This window comes from Taeniopygia guttata, chromosome 3 (assembly GCF_048771995.1).
Source record: "Taeniopygia guttata chromosome 3, bTaeGut7.mat, whole genome shotgun sequence".
Lineage (NCBI taxonomy): Eukaryota > Metazoa > Chordata > Aves > Passeriformes > Estrildidae > Taeniopygia > Taeniopygia guttata.
This window is the reverse complement of record NC_133027.1, coordinates 111925519-111948829: the sequence shown is the minus strand read 5'-3', so window position 1 is coordinate 111948829 and position 23311 is coordinate 111925519. Positions and strand designations below refer to the sequence as shown.

The 23311-nt window shown below is 41.3% G+C and overlaps 1 protein-coding gene across 1 annotated transcript; it reads left to right on the top strand.

The window, feature by feature from the left end:
• Window positions 1-2031: 2031 nt before the first annotated feature.
• BFSP1 (beaded filament structural protein 1) lies at window positions 2032-19739 on the top strand. Its single transcript, XM_002199887.5, has 8 exons — window positions 2032-2628; window positions 8881-8941; window positions 11880-11975; window positions 12750-12842; window positions 13542-13649; window positions 15781-16001; window positions 17297-17382; window positions 18661-19739. The coding sequence occupies exons 1-8, from the start codon at window positions 2258-2260 to the stop codon at window positions 19605-19607; spliced, it is 1983 nt and encodes a 660-aa protein (XP_002199923.5). The 5' UTR covers window positions 2032-2257; the 3' UTR covers window positions 19608-19739.
• Window positions 19740-23311: the final 3572 nt, after the last annotated feature.

Genomic DNA, 23311 nt, shown 5'->3' with positions numbered 1-23311 from the left:
ACAGGATGAGAGGAAATGGCCTTAAGTTGTGCTAGGGGAGGGTTAGATTGGATATTAGGAAAAAAATTTTGACAGAAGGGTTATCTAGCTTTGGAACAGATTCCTCAGGGAAGTGATGGAATCACCATACCTGGAAATGTTCAGAAACTTGTGGATTTGACATCTGGGGACATGGTTTAGTGGTGAACATGGCAGTACTGGTTCTTAGAAGCCTGTTCCAGACTTAACAATTCTGTCATTTCTATGATTTACATGTTCACAAGCTGTCTGGAGGCCAGGGTCCAGACTCCTTAAGTCACCTCCATCTCAAAAAATCACTAACACAGAGCCTGAGCCATGTAAGCTTGCCTTGGCCCTGAAAGCTGTGTCTATAGCAAGTCAGCAATGGAAAGTGCCCAAGGTGAGGTCTTGGAATCAGGGATCTCACCTTAGAGTCATGCATGTAATAGCAAAGCACTGCTATACCAAACCCAGATTTTCCCAATAGAAGGCGTGGGATAAATTTCAATAATAAAAACAGGGATTGCAAGGGTTCCCCTGCAGACAGAATACTCCGTTTAAGGACATGGTGAGTCGCTGAAAGGCCTGTCCTTTTAATACCTAAGGACTTAAGGTCAGCATGGAGTCAGTGCTTCTTCCAGCCACTGAGAGAGAGATGGAATAGCACTTACATGGGCTATTATTTTACTGAAAGGCTGTCTAAAGCCATGAAAATTCTTGCCGTGAAAATACACCGCCCACAATCCAGCAGAATCTACTTTCTGATCTCTTCTGAAAGATTAACTTTGTTAAAAGCTCAGCTTCATTGTTGGGGTAAGCAGGCTGCTCCTGCCAAAGAGCTGCAAATGCCAATATATTTGTGCAGCATGGAGACCAGTGGTTTCACGTTCAGTGGTTCATGAAGATCCCAGACATTTCTGAAAGATCTATCTCTGTTCTGCTATTTATATACTTTGGAAGCAGACTATGCAGCTGCACAGTCTCTGTGCACAGCCTAATTTAATTTTTATGAGAACTCATGGCACTTCCAAATAATCTGAAGCAGAATAAGAAATATGTAGGAAATGTCTAATGAACTTTTCCCCAAACTTTCTTTTTGAAGTTGAACTTTTTGAGTCAGCTGAGCACCAGCTGCTTTCTTCACCTCTGTATGTGCCATCAGTGCCTTGAGATCTGTTGAGCTTCAAAATACATGAGATTTAAGTATTAATTTAAGATATGACCATTAAGAAGTGAAATGGACTTTTATATTAATTATTAACAGAAATCTCAAATTTGGAGTGGCTTGTTGTTGGGCTTTTTGTCTGGGCAAGTAAATCAGGGAAGAACATGTCCAAGAAATAGGATTTTTCAAAATCAAAGACAGGAAAAATACTAGAGGAGATGCAATGAGGGGAAATTAAAGCCTCTTAGGGAATGGCAGCACACAAGACTCCATTACAGTGGAAGTAAAGGAAGAATGGTGGCAAGTCCACCAAGTCATGAGGTGACATGGCTTTTGACTATCCCCAAAGTAAGAAGCTTCCCAAAGAGATTTTGTTAAGCGAGGGGTTTTAGTACCAGTGCTCCTTGGGTGCTTCTCATGCCAGGTAGAATCAACCTGCAGAAAAGGCTGACATGAAGTCTGAAGTGAGAACCAAATGCCCAAATCTTGGCCATGGAGCTGGAGTCATATTAATTTTTATATACTATCCCATCATTTTAAATGATCGCAAAACTGTCAAATAACAAAAAATCAAGGGATGCCATCCACTCACACCAAAATCCTGTCTCAGCAGAAGGCCTCTGTGCACAGCCCTGGGGACACCCCCATGGGACAAAGCTCTCCCCCCAGCACAGCCATGAAAGGCTTTGAGCTCAGCCTCCAAAACTGCAAAGCAGTTGTTTTGTTTTCCATGGATAATGCTTTAATCCACCGGGTGAAAGCTGGACGTTCTCTCTTTTATCCTGGCTGTACACAATTGCAGTGCTCGAAAAGAAAAGCCCCTGGCCCTTCTGTGCCTGCCGCTCCTCCGAACTGCTGACGCCTGGATGGGCAGCTCCAAGGCGGGGCCATTGGCATTTATTTAGTTCACTGCCACAGATGATGCCTTTAGTGCCACAAACCACCCTGGAGACAAGTCCTAATCGTCTGGGGGGGCGGTGATTATGTTCAGTTCTTCTTCCCCAAGCCCCCCAGACATAATTCAGATCCAAACTGGAGAGACAGGCAGGCACACAAGAGGGGACCCCGGCACTGCACAGCCCCTCTGAAGCCATGTACAGGAGCAGCTTCCTGCGCGAGGTGCGCAAGGAGAAGTACGAGCGGTCGGACGCCTACGATGAGCTGCGAGGCTCCCCGGAATTCGACAGCTTGGCCCAAGCCCGGGGCTTGGAGAACCTGCAGGAGCTCAACGAGCGCTTCGCCAGCTACATCAACCGGGCGCGCGTGCTGGAGCAGCGCAACGCCATCCTGCGCAAGCAGCTGGAGACCTTCCAGCGCATGGATGAGCTGGTGGGCTTGGACGAGGCCTTCGCTGGGCAGATCGAGTTCAACCGGCAGCGGATGCGGGAGCTGGCTTCGGACAGAGCCAAGCTGGAGCGGGAGGAGAAGGATGCCCAGCGCATGCTCGATGAGTACCGCAACAAGTAAGGCTTGTAGGCCATGGAAGATGGGTGGTGGCATTGCCATAGTTAATCTTTGTGGTAAGGATGGGTTTGGTGTCACCAGCTGATGCCTCTCCGTGTGTGTCAGACTTGTCAAGAGGGACGGCATCTAAGCTCATGGTGACAAGGAAGGTATCAGGACTTAGGGAGATGCAGCTCTGCCTTTTATGGTGTCACTGCTCCTAGATGGCAAAATGCCCTCTCTGTTCCATAGCAGCAGCCCTGGCTGCTGTTGTTCATTCAGCTTAGGAGAACTGAGCTCTGAGCTGCAAAGAGGAAATAACCCTATGATGTTGCCCTGATTCTTGAGTTTTCTAAAGCCTTCTGAGTTTATATTCTATTGGGAAACTTTCCCACACAGTTTCTGTAAATAACGTGTTGTTTTGCATTCCTTCGTGGGGGTAGAGAGACTTGATGTACTAGTGCTTTATCCAATGTCTTTGGAGAGGTGGCCCATTCACTCTCCAATCTACTGTCACCTTTGGAAAAGTATAAAAGTTAGAGTCAGAAACTTTCTCTTTTACCTTGCAAAGTAGCAAGTGGCTCGCGTTGTGCATTCTCGTGTCCTATAGCGACACTATTTGACTACCAGGTGTCTCAAAGCACCTGGTGTTCTGTGTCTGAGCAGCCCAGAGTTACACAATACCAAACATCTCCTGTAATGTGCAGGATGTCTCTGAGAAACTCTTATTTACAGCCACTATGAAGCACCCGGGCCAGTCTGTGCCAACCACATCTGTGATGTGACATGAAAAGAAAGGAGATACATATTTTTCCTGGTGTGTAAAATTTGCCCTCCTCTTCTGACTTGCATCTTGTATTTCCATATCATGCCAGTAAAACAATAAGAATAGGTTTCCCCTAATTTCACCTCTTTAACCTCTGTGTGACCATAAATCAAAGAGCAGGAGCCTCACACGCTGGTGGAGATGAGTGACTTCCCTCCAGCAACAGGGAATTTTGGCCACATGGCTTAATTACACAAGAGTTGGTGAGCATTGCTCATAGGACAAAAGAGTTGAATCCCCCTGTTACTTGTTGGTCAGGGATTTTTTACTCCCAAAATGTCTATCAGGCACTGAGGCACTGATTGCTGCCAGTGGTCAGATGTCCACAGTGTCCTGACTCAGTGCCAGTGGGTAATAAGTACCTGATTAGGCAGAATTGTATTCCAATATTTATGAGGAAATTCAGCTAAGAGTCAATGCTGTAATTTAGCTGGTACTTGCTCATGTGTTTTTATTGCACAGTGCCCATGAGTATTTGACTACAATCAGTACTTAATTTTCTAACTGCATGTTAGTTAAAAATCTGCGTGAATAGTACAGGGTAAGTAATGTGACACAAGGTAATTTGCTTTTGTTAGAGCTGCTTTAAGCAAACTGGAAATAGGCAGGGAATAATACAGGGCATTGAAAATCCAGAGGAGGAGACAACACCTAGAAAAAGGATGGGTGCTTTCAGAAAGTAAGATTTAGGACCTGCTAAAGGGGTAGTTAGTGGTTTCCTAGAAAAAAAGGGGTGGTACTTCGTTGTACAATCCTGGGATGCCACTCAGCAGCTGTAAACAAAAATAAGAAGGAAACTTTGACTAAATCAAAGCCAAAAATTGCAATTTAAAAATTAAAAATACGCTGGGCCATGACAAAGGAAGGACAGTGGCTGCTTTTTAACCAGATAGCACCAATTGATTTACAGCAACAAGTGCGTTTTGGTGCTTTTGTTTTTGTTTTGGTTTTGTTTTTGGGGTGGTTTTTTTTTGTTTGTTTGTTTTTTTGGTTTTTTTTTCCATTGGTAGCTGCTGAATTTGTCCAGAAGACAAACATGAAAATGTCTTCACTGTCTGAAAAATCTGGGATGGTTTTGAGTTGCAGGTTTTAAAACGATGCCTCTGGTCTGGTAACATGGTCTCTGCCATCTGATGGCTCTGATTTCAGTCCCTGAAAGTTATAAACAAAGCTCCCTAAACAAAATATGATATGGGAGGAATAATCTTCTGTGCCCTATTAGGGGCTGCTGAAACCAGAAACATTTCTGTGCTGAAGACCTGCTCTGCTCTCCTCCCTGAGTCTGAATTCCACTGGCAACAGGCACTACAGGTTTCTTGCTGCATCTTGAACTGTAAATCTTTTGGTGCACTAGGATTAAAAAAATCACTCAGAGGGGAGCATTCTGAATGAATTAATTGACAAATGTCTGTGTCCTTCACTAAGTCAAAGAATTTTGACTCTGACAACCCATTCTTTCATTCACCTTCACTAATGGGGAAATATTTATATCTAAGTAAACCTTTTAAGCTACTTTATATAAATAGACCTTTTAAAGTTGCATTTAGACAGAGTAGGGCCTAAAACTACTGTGTCTGTGTAATTAAATGTTCATGAAACATTAAAAAGTGGAACTTAGATTAAAATCTATTTTTAAATCCTCTATGGCCACATTCATAGCTTTCCTCATTAACAAGACTTTGTACGAGGGGAGAATTCTTTCTATTGAAGTTGAAAAAAAAAAATAAAATGCTGGGAATAGTCTGGATGCATCTCATAAAAAGACTAATTATGCTGCCTTTATGCTGACCACCACTGTTATAGCAACATTGCATCTGTCTGTGGGATAGGATGGTATTTCTCTTATCATGATATTGAGAAAAATGCTGGAATCCAGATTTTAGTGGCCTTGACCAAACAGGATTAATGGACTTCAGAAATTAAAAGTCTTGTTAATCAATTGTTTAATTTAAAAATTTGTGCACTGCTAATACAGTGAATTTTGAACATGCAATATGATTCCCTGGACACAGTAATTGGCACAGTGTTCTCCAAGATGTGCTGTGTGGTGATACTCTGATGAGCTAACACCCTTTGGGGCCGCAGTGGAGACCCAACACGTGTGAGAAAATGAAAAGAAGTGGTAAAATACAATGGCTAGGATATGGAGACTCCCCTAGAAGGCAAAGCTGCCTTCCAGCCCTGTCTGTGGGGATTTTCTTGGCACTGCTGCTGCTTCTCTAGTGATAGGAAAGACTTTAACCTGCTGCAGCTGAGATGAGGAGCATTTTCCTGCCCTCCACACTCTCCACAATCTGCCAGAATTTTGCCTTGTGCCTGTCAGCTGCTCAGCAGCGGCTTCTTGATAACACAGGTAGAATCTGTTCATAAATCAGCACAGCACAAGCCTCTTGGGCTCAGCTGAGCATTCAGGGTATGACCCTGGATGACAACTATTACTGGGCTGTCCATCATCCTTGCAGGACCTCTCTTTCTTAGTCTGTGCTGTCCTTGGCACCCAGATTGCTGTCTGCTGAGAGAAGGTTGGTGAAGTGCACCAGGGAAAGAGAAAATGACAAAGGTAGTAGCCAAGATGTGCAGGAGCTCAGTAAGATTCATTTTTCTTCAGATGAAAGGCTCAGGTTTGACACCAAATTGAGTATCTGGCCATTGTACACTCCTGGGGTAGATTGCTGCTGTTTCCTCTTTGGAGAGGAGCGAGTCCTTGCACTGCAGCAGGGGCAGGGTCCGAAAAAAAAAGAGGTGATTGAAATATTTAATCCTCTGATCTGCTTTCTTTGAGTCTGGCAGCTCCCTCCCCTGCATTCTATTCCCCTATGCAAAACAAAGCCCAGTGAACATCCCTTTTCTTTCAACAGTCCAAAAACATTTGTAGCTGACACAAAGCTACCTGACTAGGTGAGAAGGTTCATGGTTTGTTTTTTTGGTTTTTTTGGTTTTGGTTTTTTTTGTTTTGGTTTTTTTTGTTTTGTTTTGTTTTGTTTTGTTTTGTTTTGTTTTGTTTTGTTTTGTTTTTAAAATGAAGCAAATTAACTTCATGGCTCTTAATCTCCAGGAATGTCTGATCAGCAACCATCTAATAAAAAAATTTTTGGAAATGACTAGCTAATTACTAAACACCAAAATCAACTTTGAAGCATAACAGTGTTGTGACTTGTCAGCCATTGCGCTTACAGATACATTTCAGCAGGCACAGAGGCATCCTGAGGTCTCTGAAGCATTTCAAAGAGGTCCATAGCACTTTTGCACTGGTCTTGTGGAAAAAAATTGAACATCACTTGAAAGAAATTCTCCTTCAAAGGACAATCATGCAATACTAATTCTCTCAAGCTGCCAGGTGGATTTATGGCTCTGTGGCACAGCACATATTTAGGTTATTTGAGAATGAAGGAAAATGTAGCTGAATATTTTAGTAAGTGAAAAATCTTTTGAGTCAGGATCTAACAATGAGGGAGATCTGAATTACATTAGGGCTGAGGTTTAGACACTGAATTTATCAAATGCTTGTATATTGCTGTGAGTGGAAAACCAGCCTTTTATTGCAATTGTATATTTGATTTTCACAAGATGCCACAATTTGCTTCATTCTTGCTCAGCTGTCAGAAAGTATCAAAGTTAGGAAAGTGTTTACTGTCAAGTGCATATACAAAAAATATTTTAAATAGATAAAAAACTGGCTGGAGTTGAGCTACTAGGTAAACACCTGAAACAAAGGCAGTCTCACTTCTGAAGCTGAAAAATATTCTAGCCTTGGAAGTGAAAGTGGTGTTAGTACTAATTGGCAAAAAAGGATATTGTTTTAGTCTAATCAGCAATTTGTTGGAGTAATAATTAAATAAAACCTCATCATTTTCACCTGGTTCTTTGATGTTTGTGTAAGAATTGAAAATGGACCATTGACCAACACTGATAATATTATGGCATTTCAGAAAAATTTGTTAAACCAGAGCACCATGTTAAATTCATTTCCTTGTTCTACCAAGTTCTTCCTTTGTGGTCCTGGTCAGTTTGTGAGTGACATCATCCACTCAGCTTTCCAGTATGTGTTGAAAAAGTTGATTATAACGTTGGTTGTTCATCCTTCAGGAGGTGAAAAGGAAGAACTGAGGTTGACAGGATCATTATAACTTGATCCTTGATGTGTTCAGCCCAGGAACTATCCAGTTCCCTGTTGACTGGAGCAAATCCCTTTGATATCAACAGCACATCTGGACTGGATCAATGATTTTAGGAGACAGACAGGGACTCATGTTCAGTTCTGAATTTTGGCTTGTATTGGTGTCCATTGCCTTTATTGCAAATGAAGGATCCTTTTCACCAGAGCTGACTTGTCACCCACCAGAGTGTTTCTTGTAGAAAGCAAGATAATGATAGCTTTTTTATATTTGTCTACATCTATTATGTTAAGGAAAGTAAAGTGTTAAACTTGAAGGGTTTAGACTGTATTTCTGCTGCTGTTGGAGTTTGATAAGTCACTTGTTCAGTACTGATGGCAAAGTCTCATTGCCAAAGTTTCTTCTGGCTGGTGGTTTTTCAGGGGCTTTTTTGTTTGTTTCTTTGTTTATTTTTTAATAGAGTCTTATTGAGCCAAATCTACTGTTAAACATTTCATACAAGGTTTCCTTAAGGAAGGGAATAAATTACAATAATCAACAATTAAATTTTGTGCTCTGTGGCTAAAAGGATTTTCTAGAAGATAATTCTATTTACATGCAACTGTGGAGCCCTGATGCTTAAAGAATATATACTGTTTCCTCCAAACCAGATATAAACACATTATACATCCATCTTGGCATCAGGAAAATGCACTTCATGCACGTGTAGATGTTTTATAAAAGCATAAAAATTGTTGGTTAAATACAGTTCTTACTAAGGATCACTTGTTCTGACCAAGCTAATATACAAATTACCATTAAAGGGGACACAAAGCTTAATCCATCTCAGCATCCTAATCCAATGTCTTTCCTACACAGTCAATATGTAAAATTGCAATCTTTGTGTTTAATGTGTCTGTCATTAAAATGTTTATTGAACAACAGCAGGTATAGCAGAAAACCAAGAACAATGTAATTAAATGTTCATGTGCCATTGTAGCAAATCCTCACAGAATAATCACTGCTGAATAGCTGTCACTGTAGTCCAATAACAATGGAATATGCTTTTATTGTAGATAATCTATTCTTGGGCATTCTGTAAAAAAGTGATAGCAAATATATGGCATTTCATTGTATTCTGTTACATAAGCTGAAGAGGCAATTCTGAAATTACTCTCAGCATCTGCGACCAAAAAATAATTAATGATAATCCATGAGTAAATCTTTTGGGCCCTTTCAAGATTCATATTCTCCTTTAGCATGAAGCATATCTTGTGCATGACAGTGCAGATAAAAATGCAGTTTGCAGAGGGATGAACTACTGAACTTTTTCTCCTCTTCTCTACTTGCAGGTATAGAAATGAACGTGAATATCAGCAGAAGCTAAAAGAAACCCTGGAGCGCCTTAACAAAGTAAGTCTGGGAAAATGCCAGGGAAAAGGTGTACAGATTTTTTCTTTTGGTTTCATTTACTACAGCAAGCAGTGGGAAGATAAAATGTCAGAGCAAGGCATTTGTTGTCATTATGCCCTTCTCCATCATCCCCCTCCCTGTCCAAGTGTCTGAGCCTTGGCATGTGCATACGTTTTCCCCGTGCTTTTTAAACACAGCTACTGTATTAAAATAGGGTCAATAGTGATAATTATGTCATAAAAAATTGCTGATTAAGTCCATGTTTTGAAGCCTGGAGTGTCTCAAAGCTCCTTAGTCCCTTGCAGGATATGGTCAGCCCTTCCCAGGACAGACCCTCAGCTTCCCATTAGGTTTCCAAATAGAAGAGAAGCCACAGCTCCCCCTTGTTTGTTCCTTTTATATCAAGATACACATTCTTAAACTAATACCAAGCAATAATAAAAACAACAACAATTTAATATAATATAAAGCTCAGAGAAAGATAAAAGTTGGCTGAAGTATTTTGGAAGTTTCCAAACCAGGTCTGTGAAACTGAAAAATCCTGATTCATCCTCTCTTGCTGCTAGCCTTCATCTGGATGAAGAACATAGGATTTTATCTTTCCTCAGTTCTCCTTTGCACATGCTATCATTCATCTTCTGTATTGGAAAACAATTGAAGATGGATTAAGAAGAGATTAATTTTTTATCTCCTTGCTAAAATGGCTGGACCAAATCTGCTGGAGCATTGTCATATAAATGACAGGCATGTTTTATATTAAGAAAAGACAGAAAGTGCATTTTAGCATTTCTATCTCCAGTGAGCTCTTGACATCCTGCATCAGTTGTTTTCCAGAACACTCTGCTCTTGAACATCCTGCAAACCCTTACAAAAATTAGGGAAGTTAACTCTTTTGTAAGGGGTTGTTGGAGCTGGTAAGTCTGTCTTCGCAGTACCTCTCAACGAATTTGCAGCTAAAGAAAAGTGAATTGATTCACCAACCCTAGGCACAGCTCACAAAATCTTGAGGCACAAGGGTGTTTTTTATCCCAGGATGTCCCTGGACATCCCTGTTGCAACAGCTCCTTGCACTGGGAGCACCAAGTGCAGGAGAGAATACAGCTGGTTTTCTGTGCAGGGCCCAAGGTGTGGCCTGAAAACCTGCATGTCCAGGTGCAAACTCCTTTATCTGACAGCTGGGAAAACACTGGTTCTGGAGAGATCTAAATTTCTCTTCCACAGTAATGAAAATATTGCTTCAACACATGGACCCGTGTTCTGGAATTGTAACATAAAGCAGAATGGCTTTTCAGAAGTTGAGTGATTAGCAAATACTGCAAAGTTCAAAAGAAAATGTGTAGACACTGTACTGTGCTGATACACAACTCCACTGAGGAAGCTGGTCGCTTTGAAAGCATGGAATAAAAGCTGAATTATTTTTCCCCTTTGAGGGAACATTTGGAAAGCCAAAAACTGCTTTTGTTTATTGCACGCAGAAATATTTGCTTATAGGAATTATCTCAGGGCCTGGGGGTTTTTTTGGCTCCCTCCCAAACCTCCCAACGTGGTCATTGTCCTGTTGATCTTCCCCTCAATAGGACGGGAGAGGAGTGCAGAAAAGCAGCGCGGGCATTCCTGATTTCTGGCTCTGAATGTGCTGGGCTGGATGTGTCTGAATCAGCCCCTGGCTCACAAAGCAGAGCCTGCTGGAGAGTTTTGTGCCTGGGAGGCTTAGCAGCACAATGAGACAGCCAACATCTACACATTTTTGGAACAGCGCGTGCTGTATGCACGCAAAAGGCAAAAATCCTCTTCTACCAGTCATGTGCTGCACCCACAGATCTCCGGGGTTGGTTTGCAACCCGTGATCCACTCACAGAGGTATTTTTACAGCTGGTCATGGCACATGGATAATTGGAAAGAGATTCCTTCAAATACTTCTTTTTTTTATTCTTTGAGTTAAATGCAGAAAGCAGGAATTCCTTGAGGCAAATTGCAAACTGGTGGAGGAACTGGCAAGTTTTGTAGATTTGCAAGGAAGATTCAGTTAAAGTTTTTTAAGATGCTTCCTCAAAAGTTATATTTTACACTCATAGTTAATGCCAAACCTAAAAAAGAAATAATGCATTAAATAGAAAAATAAAACATATCACTGCTCTCACATATTTGTAAAATATATGGCCAGGTTCCATGGAAATTACCCTGAATTCCATGGTTTTTGTTAAATAATGTAACATATTAAAAATCTAAATTAAGCCTTCAAACAGAAATGGAGATTTCATTAGATTTAAAAACCAGTTCCACTCATACCTGTGTACTCTGAGATCATGGTTGCTAGTCATATAGTTTGTTCTTTGAACTAATTGGATGTTAGGAACTTTTGTCTTTGCACAACCCAAAGTATTATCAACTTGTGCAGAAAGGTGATTTTTTCTAAACTTGGTCAACTGTCATTTTTATTTCCAGAAATGGCTCCAAACTGACAAACATTTGTGGCATTTGAGAACATACCAAGGAGAGTGTAAATGCTGTGAACCATCCTGGGTTTTTAGAAGGACTTCTTTACTAGGGATCTTAAAATGGCATCAGGATACCTCAGATCTTGTCTTGACATTAGAGAAATCAGTGCTGTAGTCTGCTGATGTCATTTGTTTAAGACTCATCCACCATTTCAAGACTTTAACATCAAAATCTCATATTTCAAATGTCTGCTACTCGGCTTCCAGCGTTATTTTGACAGTGCCAAACTCTTGTAAACTACATTTGTGCAGGGCACGGTGAAGGACGTGGCTCCTGTTTGCTGGTTTCATGATGCTGCTGTATGTTCCAGTCATCTCTTACACTCCAGGCAGGCTGTTCCAGGTGCACAGTGCCTCATGCAGTGCCTGTGGGATGCTGTGGGTTTGGCACTCCAGCCACACGTCCCACCATGTCATCCCACCCTGTCTCTGCATTGCAGGAAGCTGATGAAGCCTTGCTGTGCAACCTGGAGCTGCAGATTGAGTCCCAGTTCCTGCAGGATGACATCAATGCTACAAAGGACAGATACAAGAAGGTAACTGGCTGAAATTGCTGCTTTCCATGCAGAGATAGATGTGGAACTTTGCCCTTCTCCGTGATCAAACAGTGACAAATTAAAGCAAATTTCATTTGTGTTTTGTTGGGTGCATATAACATTATTTATTTTCAGTGGGCACAACAGCTCAATGGTTTCCAGCCCCAAACACACTTCTCAGGGTCCAGTCACTACAGCTGTAGCAGAGTCTTGAATTTGTCAACCTAGTGTCATGGTTAAACCCAAAATGCTGATCAAGTTGTCTTGTATTTCATGCCAAGGAAGCTGTTGCTTTCATCCAATTTTTTGGGAGAGGGCACTCAAATTAATCAGCTGACATATGCTTGTGGATGTATGATTCCCCTGCAGCTGACTTTAACACTTGTTTTCTTCCTGGGAGAACTGTGGGTCTTGGGATCAGGCCACTGTCCAATCTTTGCTGCTTTTGAAAAAAGTGACTCGTTTTTTTGGGGCCACATGCAAAGGTATTTGTGATTCTTATTTTGAAAATCTCCTATGAAATTGGAAATCATGGAATCTTCAGTTAAGACTATGAACTGTATAGTCCTTAGCCAAAAGTCTGTGATATACCTCAGTATGAAGAAACTGCACTGAAAAGCAGTTATAAAATCGTATTCCAAACCCAAGCCTGAACATGAATTAGACTTTCACGGGCTAAAAGCATTACATATCTGGAAATAAGCCCCAGGAGTACATGGAAATGTCTACTTTGCTATGGCATTTTCTAATGAATATGTTTTTACCTTATCACAGAACCTCATGGAAATCCAGACCTATGTCAATGTCCTGCAGCAGATCATCCAGACAACTCCTCGTGTGTCCCCAATAACCACTGGCATATGTGAGGCAAGTGTTGCTGTTGGGAAGTGCAGCACCTCTAAGTAAGAAAGAGAGATAATGTTTACAACTAAAGTGTCCCAGATCCTTTCACTTCTGCTCCAAGGTTAGGTGAAAATTGTCAAAACAATGTGTAAGTACTGAATAATGAATATGAGAGAAAAATATTACTGTAGCTTTGAAAAATTCTATCAATGAGGAAAGAGATATTAGCTTTGTCAGGTGCACTCCAGCACATATATTAGTCCCAAAAATGTGTGATCCAAAGGTATTTGAAGTCGTTGTGTTTCTTCTCTGAAGAGGAGCTGGCAGGATATATGAATATTTGAAGACAAAAGAAATCTTACCCTGAAGGGGTGAAATGTGGTGAAAATTTAAATGAAATTAATTGATACAGACTAGATGAAAACTTGGTGATTTCCACCAATATGAGTGGCTACGGCAGGAATGTTCATTATTTGGAAGAAGATGTGAACAGGTTTACATGGTCTAAGCTGTACTGTTACAGACCTGCCATCTGATATCTTTATTCTTAAAGCCGTGCCACCATTCAACAGAATTTGGCTTGAGGTTCAATACTCATCTTTTATCTGTCTTTTGCCATTTTCTATTTGTCTTTACAGTTTATTTCCAGTAGTGCAGTTTCTTTTGGCTCTTTCTAGGAGTAAAACATAATTTCCTGTACACACATTGTTTTCTTCCAACCAGGAAAAAGTGATAGCAGAGAGGAGGATCCCAGTTCTGCAGAGCCAGCTGGAGGAATACAAGAGCATCTTCTGCCAGCTACAGGCACAGAAATACAAGCTGCAGACAGAGGTATTGGAATCACTAGCCATAAACACAACCATGTTGCTCATGAACTGCTTTTTTATGGTCACTTGGTAAAACCTCTAACATGGCTTTAACATGGTCATGCTAACTTGGTGGACTTGGAGGTGTTTCCCTTTTAGATTTCCATCTTTTTCTTCAGCTATTTAATTCCCATTCTCTCAATGGAACAATTTGTCAGGTTGAGATGGCAGGGTGGGCTGTAGGTATTGTAGGTGCAATGAAGCTGGTTTTGCTTATCAGAGTGGCTGATGAGGGAAGATTTCCACTGTGCAACTGGATTCCTGCAGGACAGAATCAGCAGGACATTGTGAATGGAAAAGTATCACAGGGCTTCTATGACTTTCTTACTTGCTGAGCTCTGGCTGGAAATTTGCTCCGTGAAAACTGATGGGGAGCCCTCAGGGCTCTGTCCAATCCTTTCTATCACTGCCACATCCAGTGCTGAGCTTGCTGTGGGAAGAACTGGTCAGGTTTGGGGAGAAAAACTGAGAGGGCTGTTGAGCTACATTTGGCTTTCTGCCTTCATCCATGTCACTACTAAGCACTAAGCCAGCATCTCTCCTGTGCTTGGACACTACCAGCAGGACAAACCATACACTTTTTATCAAGCCCTAATTTGCAGAAAATATCTGGCCATGAATTTGACTAGTTGTCCTTGCCCATCTCCCAGCCAAACCTGCCCTAAATCAACCTTCTGTCTCCAGCCAGTTCCTTTAAACCTGAGTGCAGTGCAGGGCCAAGGGTGGCAGGAGGTGCAGGAGCAGCTGAAGGCTATAGAGTGAAATAGAATTTCACCCTACCTCCATGCAGTTGAATATTTTTTAGCCAGTGGTGTGGAGAATGACCCCAAGCACAGCATCCTTTGTGCCTCGAGCTGTCCATCCAGGTGAGAGGAATGAAATATTGACAAAAACATCTTTTGGTGGGATTTTGGACTCCTTTGGAGAGCCACAGCAGCAGCTCATACCTTCCCAAGCATAACTCTTTTCATTAGGGTCAGGACAGTGTATTTTCCTTGGTCTCTTTCTCATGTCTGATGATCTGGTGGAAAGGACACGTGCTTCGGGATGGACAGGAATTAATACGGGGATGAAATAGTGAATCAATATAGAGAAAAAGGGGAGGAAATCAACCTTCTGCTGGCAGATGGAGAGAGGCAGTCTTTGGGGAATTAATCGTGCTGCTTTCAAAATCAAACCTTCCCATCCCCTTTAGAAATAAACTATTCATTCATTTATTCTTGTGCTTTGAGATTAGAAGAGTGAAATAGTTTTATGAGTGGAAAAGTCAGTAACACAGTTGCTTGTGATGGTGAAGGCTGGATCTGATGACTGAGGTGTCATCAAGTTTCTTTGCTTTCCTGTTTCTGGACCTGACAGCCATGTGCCTGAGAGGTCATGGATCCCACCCCATGAGCACTGAACAAAAAACAGACTCAGTCTACTCGTACACTACAACATAACCAAACTAATGACATGGGACATCAATTCTATATTTAGGCACTCAAAAGTCCTTTTTTAATATTGCCTGAAGCATATAGAAATAAATCAGTTATTTAAGAATTCATTAGTCACTGATTGCCCCATTAACTTTTTATGAGTTCATCTCTTTGAAAAGTAGGGGAAAAAATGTGACAAAATAACTATAATAAATAGCTAAAAATAGCAGAAGAAAGTGAGAGCAGATTTACAGGGTGAATTATCCCACCTGAAACTCAACCTTTATTTTTGGAAGGTGACTTTTGCCACCTCCTGGTTGATATGCTCATTGGTTTTATCGCTGAAGAAAAAGGCTGAGGAATTGAATTCAAAAGGAGAGTTCTTTGTTTAAAATGTGATTTTTGGTCTTATTTGCCCTGTCTGCAGACCACAGAGAAGGAGGAGTGGGTATTTCTTGAGCTCATCTTCCCAGTTAAGAACTTTTACTGTTCTTGCACTGCCCACTCTGATAAGTTTCTGTTTTTTGAATAACTGAACAAAGGTCATGAAATTGCTCCTGTGTTTCAGCAGTGCAGCATCACATTGTAATAAAGCATGACTTGCCTTTCATTGTGCTTAAAATCTGGGGTGGTGAATTTTCCAAAGCTGCTTCTTTCACCACCGATTTTATTTACCAGACAACCATGCTGGAGCAAGCAATTAAAAACACCCAGGAGAGTTATGACGATGAAATTCAGCTTTACAATGAGCAGATTGAAAACCTTAGGAAGGGGATAGAGGAGGCTGAGAGGATCTTGGAGAAGTACACCACTGACTGCCGCCAGCTGGTGATCTACCAGCAGTCCCTGGAGAACGAGCTGGAGCGGTACAAGCGGATCATCGAGAATGAGGACAGCCGGTAAGGCTGGATTTCTGGGCACTCACAAAGAGACCATGAACTCTTTTATCTCCTTTGAAAAATGTATGTTTGAGAGCATTTGATTCACCCAAAGCTATAGTATTTTCATGCTTTTTACTCGTAGATATCTAGAGATAGAAATTTAAATAAATGCAAAATCTGGTCAAAGTTCTGCCAAGGAAAAGATCAGAGCCATTTTGGGCTTTCCTGTCCATGCAGTCTCCTTTCCTTATGCTGTCCTGGCATCAGTGTACAGAGGTCAGGAGCACACAAAAGCAATCTGAACATCCTCTCCTCAGACTGGGTGTTGGTGACACTTTCTTGACTCTACCAGCAGGTTGATTTTATGGAGGGTGCAGACAAAGCAAATGCCCTGCAAAGCAAAGCATTCTTCACAGCAAAGCCATTCCTCAGGCATGTGGAGAAAGAGAAAAAATACAAGAAATTGGCAGGGATTTGGGTTGTGCTTAAACCTACAGAGGAGCACTGTCTCCCTCTAATGTCAACCATCAGCCACAGTGGAGAAAAGCATCTTTCACAGCAGCAGAGCCAGACCCCTGAGCACCCAAACTACTACTCTAGGCTGTCCAGAAGATGCAGGGGAAGAACACTCACTAAATAGCCCATCCTATGTGTGGGGAATGGGAATTTAATTAATTTTCAGGGTCATATTTTGGACACTGAGGTCTAGTTAGAAGTATCTTAACAGAGTAATTCTCAATGCTGAAAATCACATTGACACAGGGTCTCTGACAAGTAAAAATATCTCAAATTCCAGCAGAGCAGACTGGGGAGGCCAAAGATACAGTAACTGTTTTGCAATAGGTATGCCTCTCAATTTTAATTTTTAACCCTTAATACTACTGACTCCTCAAATGTTTTACAAGGAAGGCTGCTCCAAATTTCCTATTTTGCCAGCCAGCATGGTAAAAATGAATTTACAGTTCTTGCTGACCTGTGGTAGGCTTAGATTGACTGTTTGCACATCTAAAAACTTCCCATCTTTTCAAAGTGCCATGCTAAATGCAAAGCTGTTGCTACATGTTGTAGTTAATTACTGGTGCACTTTACCTGCTGGAGTATCCCATATCTCCTGCTGGCAGAAACCAGCCTCAGTCCTGTGAAGGTGCTGTGGCTGTCTTGATTTTCCCCAGACAAGAAACAGGTTCCCACCATTCTTTTTGACTCCTCACCACAGAGAAGTACATTTCTTTGTGCTTAATTTTGCACTTAATTTGACTTGCTTTCACTGAAATTGTGGGGAGAGAACTGATGGATGCACATATTCCCCACAGGTTAAACTCTGCTATAGCAGGAACCCCAGTCACACTCTTCACACAGATTTACCGACCTGCCCAGCCTCAGGCTTCAAGGGGAAGAGGTAAACCTGTGATGTGTCTTTCTGTGTCTGTCAGGAGAAGCTCCATCATCTTTTAAGCTCTTTGTCCATCTGTCTTTAATATGGCCAGCTGTGACAGCCTGACTACAGGTTTTTAAATGCAACCATTTCAGCTTACCTCAGCTGGCCTTGAGACAAGCTGTCGAAGGCCAAAACCATAAGCAAAAGCATTTCTTTGCTAAGTTCTACACTTTACTACTTAGGCCAATCAAGAGCAAAATCAAAAAGGCACCTGAAGTGGTGGAAAGAGCTGCAGGTTTTGTATTGACTCATTCTGAGTTTGTTGGCACTTTAGTCATGTGCAAAAAGCACTGCTGAGTGCCATAGGCCATTTTTGAGGCCTGTTTTCCTATGAATGATGCTGTCTCTAAGTTGTATATTAGCTTGTTAGAATTAAGATTCTTGTAAACTTGCTGACAAGGAAATGGCCAGGGCTAAACGAGCGAGACTGCTTTAACAAAGGAGTTGATGTGATAGATTCTAACATATGGGATGACGTAAATTCAAGGCTCACTGGAGTTTTAATAATGACAAACTGCTTTGAGAACAGAGACAAACCAACATATGAGGGATGTTTTTGGCATGCAGCTGTGATTTTTCTAATTGCTGTATGAACTGTAGCAGTTTTATATTAAATGGCCTGAGGCATTTATATAATGCCTGAGGCCAGATCCTCAGCAGCTGTAAATAACTACTGTCATGCAAAGTGGTGTTTTATACATTTGCCTCTCTCTAGACACACCACTGATTTCTCCTGCAGGATTAGCATGGTATTTCATGAGTGTTACTGTACTGTGGCAGGGGACAAAACAGTTGCCTTGGAGAAAATATGTTAATATTTTTATGTCCCCATGTTCTTGTAATTGCCAGCACCAGCCCCTGTCTCCTCTGCTCTAGCTGCTCATGCCACAGAAATCAGTACTTTGCCTATGTTCCTGCTGCTGCTAAGCTGTCGTGGGATCTGTGGCTACTGATTGCCCCAGAGATCAGAATCAGGGGGTTCTAAGAGCTCAATGGCAGTGTCTGAGTGATGCCATTGTAGATGGGTGGCTTCTCAGCTCCGTGACCACCAGTCACTGCTACCCCCTCCTGACATGACTCTCAGCATCTGTCCATACTCTAGATTTTCAGGAGTGGAGGTGCCTGGCTTGCTTTTAGCCCCCCTAGGATAAAAAGGCTCTCCACATGAAGTAGTGAGGGCAAGAGGCAGCTCTAACATTTGCACTGTTTTTTGTTCTCTTTGTTTTGATTTTTCTTTAGATATCACCCAGGCCATGCAAGACATTGCCAGTGTAAAGCCCAGGCAAAAAGGCCTGACAAAGAAAATTGCCAGAAAAAAGGAGCTGATGTCAAAAGACATAACCGACAGTCACTCGCCTGAAAGAATGTACGAAAGAACTCTGGAAGGTTTTGACCAAGATCAGATGGAGTTTAGGCATGAAGGCTCAGTCAGGTGTGAACCTGAGCAAGAAGGATCAGAATTTGATGAAAAAGAAATGGGCCCAGAGGATGTACCTGATGGAGCCCAGATAAGTAAAGCCTTTGATAAATTGTGTAATATTGTGAAGGAGAAAATAAGAGTCCACAAGAGACCAGAGGCTAAGTCTGATGCCCATCCCAAAGGGCGTTATGTGCTGGTGACAGGGGAGGAAGGCCGTGAAGAGCCATGCATCTTGGCCCCCTCTATCCCTGCTAGGGCAGGGATCACAGTTTCCACTGGCAATGGGAAGGTGATGAATGGTGGTGACGTGGAGCCCATACCAGAGCTGCCAGAACCTGCCGAACCACCCGAAAAAGAGAAAGGGGAAATCTGTGAAAGGAGAGAAGAGTTTGAACTCCCAGATAAACAGAGAGAGGAGGGAAAAGAAGATGTGCTTGAATGGGGGAAAAGAGCAAGAGGAAAAATTGAGCAAATCACAAAGTACCCGGATATCTCTGAGCCTGAGACAGTTCCTTCCCCTGGTCTGATAAGCCCAACTGAGCCAGGACTCCTTCGGGAGACAGAACATGAGCGAGAAGATAAGCAGGGCCTTTTGTTCAGGGAAGCAGCCTTACCTGGCTCTATGAGCTATGAGAAGGTGGAGGTGGTGGAGTCCATTGAGAAGTTTTCAGATGACAGAATTCAGACGTATGAAGAGACAGCAATGATTGTTGAGACAATGATAGAGAAGACAAGCAAGAAGAAACCAGGTGACAAAGGCACTTAAGTGACACATACCCTCTGATAGTCGACTTGTCTGGCATAGTTATTAAATGACTGTGTTTTTTCCTGACCGAATGATACAGTAGTGAGATTTTTGCTGTTTGGTATGGCACAGATTGAAACCTTGATGGCAATTCTGTCTGATGTAGGCTCACCTTTGGTGCAAAAACCATTAGTGCTCTCCAGGGCACATCCTATGCAACTGATTTTCATGATTAAGACACATGGGAAGAAATTATTATGACAGAGCTGCCTGGCTTTCCACAGTATCTGGGACAAATTTGCATATTCCTCTACTGCTCCTTTAACTGCTGTACGACCCCCCCCACCTTTCAGACAGCTGCAAATGTTAACTTGTGACATCTGGTTCATTTAATAAAAGTTTTGCCTTCTACCAAAGATACACACTGTGGGTTTATTTTTGCCTATAACATTGACTCACACACCCTACTTGTAAACATCACCTAACTGGTGTGCAGGAGTTTTTCCAGGGAAAGGGCTGGATACCTCTTAAATAACCTGTTACAAAGTTCTCCCTTTCAGAGACTTTAAATAGCAATAGCAATGAGATTGGCAGACCTTTTTTTTTTTTTTTTTAAATAAAGACAAACTTCCTGTATTCAAGATAAGCTCTTACTGCAGATCATCACAGAATGAAATTATCTGAAGGGAGATCTCCCTTTAAAAAGCTACTATTTGTCCTTCACCAGCACAACTAATGTACTTATGAATGCCAACAAGCTTTTGAGCAGACTGCAGCCAAAGACTAAATATTAAGGTATTTTCTTTTTAAGTATTTCCTTGGACTGTAGAGTTCCATACTGCCACAGGATCCTGTCGCACTCCTGTCACCTGCAGTCACATGGAGTTCCACAGGATTGTTGGAAAAAGCAGTACCTTTCCACCTCCCCATGCCTGGGGAAGGAAATAGCAACACTTGCAGCCACAACAGACTCTTGCAGCTCCCAGAAACCTTCAGATCAAGAAAACAAACAAACAAACAAAAAAAACCCACCACACAAAATAAAAATCAGGGAAAGGAAATATTTTGCTCGTATGTGTGTAAATAATGGGCTCTACTTAAAAGTGCTCATACTTTAGTCCTCAACTTGACTCCAGGCACACAAATGATCCCACTAAAACCCAACACTTACTGAAGGGCAGTACTAGATTAGTCTCTACACATTTCTTCTTCAATCTGATGCCAGTTCTCTAAGTTTTCATTTCAGCTTCCTCCATTGTTGTGCCTTTTCTTTCTGCCTGTTAACTCCTGTCAGCTGCAGCAAAGCAAGGCTAAAAACCATTTGAGCTGACAAGCCTGAGCTTCAGGAACTCCTCACAGCATCCAAGACTTTTCTTCACTAATATATTTGGTTTGGTTATTTCATTCATGAGGTCCAGCACAGGTGTAGCATCAAATCTACTGTGATTGTTATGTCAGGTAAAGTGGCACCTTATTCTTTGAAACAGGGACAGGTGACTCTCACAGTCACAATTTTAGTCAGGGCTTTTTGTCAATGTTGGCTTATTGGAATGCTGTGGGAGTTTATTCCAGACATGGCTTACTCGAGTGTGTTGCTTCTCAGTTTAATATATTAACAGTGTAAATAACTACAGATAAGGAATTTATCAATGTATATGCAGGCTGGGCTCTGGTGACCTGGGAGCAACTGCCCAGAATAATTGCAGCTGAAAGGGTTTGACTGCTGCAAGGTAAACAAAAAACAAAAACAAAACAAAACAAACCAAACCCAAAAAAACAACAAACAAACAAACAAAAACCAACAACAAAACCAAAAACCAGCCCTCATTGAAGCAATAGGCAGGCTGTTTAATAATTCTGTCACAAAGCAGAATATAAACAGATTCAGGCAGTACCTAGAGGGAACTGGGTATTCTTCCCCCTCTCCCAGCCCATCTGATTTCACTGCAATACCCAATGTTCAGAATACAAAAAGTCTCATTCAGTGGCAAGCAGGCAATGTCAGGACAGCCTGGGTGAGGTGTCCATTGTGTGAATACCTCCACAACCTTAATCTTTTTTGTGCTGCAGTGCCACCACTGGCTGCTGACCCAGCTCTGATTTATAATGCCCTTGTTCAGCATCTCAGTGTGATGTAAGAACTGCCCCTAAAGCTGGTTTGATGGCACTCACTGCTGAAGGAAATCACATTTCCTGGGCAGCAACCAGCAGAAGTCAAGAACTAAGGAGAGCTGAAGGCTAAATTCTGCTACAGTCTGTAAAATTTCTGTATATTTGCATGAAAGTTATATAGAAAACCACTAGTAGCATCTGGTTAATAGTGACCATGCTGAAGTGTATAGTAAATCTCAACATTTTAGTGGCTAATCTCTACATTGAATGCAGATTCTCAATGAAGTGAGAATCTAAATGCTAAAGTTTAATGGTGAAATGTTTGCAAGCATCTATTCAACAAGAGACTGGAATGAGACTCAGGTTTCTACAGGCAGATTCTCACTTCTGAGGCAACCAGAACTGCCACAGTCTCCATTCCTGAATATCCTCCTGCCAATGCAGCTCAGCATCTGCACTGCTGCTGCCTTTGCAGAGCTGGCCTTGGAGCCAATGGGTTTGAACCACGAAAATAATGCCACAAAAATTAAAAAAGCTCCTCCCAGCCTGTGGCATGACTCTTGAATGTGACAGTTTCACAGTTAACATAAAGCACTTTATTTGTAATCTGCTGCTATCAACTCTTTATCTTCTCCATAGCCAGTATATGCAGGATACAAATTTCTTTAGCAGTGTAAAAAGCAGAGAAGTAGGAAGTCATCACACTGAGAGCAGCATTTTACCTTCTGTGTAACTTCAGATAATCAATGATGATAGGACCTGCCAGTTTATAACAGCTCTTTATTTTACTGATATTATAAAACATCATCACAGGGCTCACCTGTTTTGCATCATGAGCTTAATTTTTCCTTTTATTATAAATACTAACAAATTAACTTTCTTTTGCATCAGCAATACCATAAAAACTCAGTCTAACTGGACATATTTTTTGGTGATTCCCTGAAGCAAAAATCCCCAAGAATTTGAAGTATATCTCTATATAGTATATAAATGTAGTTTTGTATATATAATTGTATCAAAATTCACCATTTCAGTATATCACTCATTACTGTGATTTTTCAATTACTAAATTATGTCAGCATTATGAAAATATGGACATTCATCTAGTTGTTTTGCTGCTTTATAAGATATTTAATAATTGAACAGACAACTGCAAAATTACATGAATGCAATGGAAAGTCATGTACATGTTCCTTTAAGAATTCCACATGGACTTTTGTTATTCCAAAACTTTTCCAAATTTTAGAAGTCCAGTAAAAACTTTCAGTAACCTCTTTCTTTGATCACATACACACAAAAAGTTATGATGTATGTGTGTTATATCTTACATACCATATGTAATTCTAGATGTATTTATATGCAAATATATGTAACGTATACTGAATATATATTGTATGTTTTATATATATATATATATAAAACACACAGAGAGTGATACCACGGGTGTGTATGTATTTAGTCATACAGGTGTGTGCATAAATATATATATATATGGTAAATTTTTCTGATGGGACTGCTGCACACAATGAGAAACCTGTGAGTAGTGTGAGGCTGCTTTGCCTGGCTTTAGAGTGTAATTTACACAGACTCTCAGTAGGTTGAGCTGTTTATTT

Coding starts and splice junctions, on each gene's coding strand:
- BFSP1 (XM_002199887.5), top strand. CDS start 2,258: ATGTACAGGAGCAGCTTCCTGCGCGAGGTGCGCAAGGAGAAGTACGAG. Junction 8,942..11,879: donor CCCTGGAGCGCCTTAACAAA/GTAAGTCTGGGA, acceptor TCTGCATTGCAG/GAAGCTGATGAAGCCTTGCT. Junction 13,650..15,780: donor AATACAAGCTGCAGACAGAG/GTATTGGAATCA, acceptor TTTATTTACCAG/ACAACCATGCTGGAGCAAGC.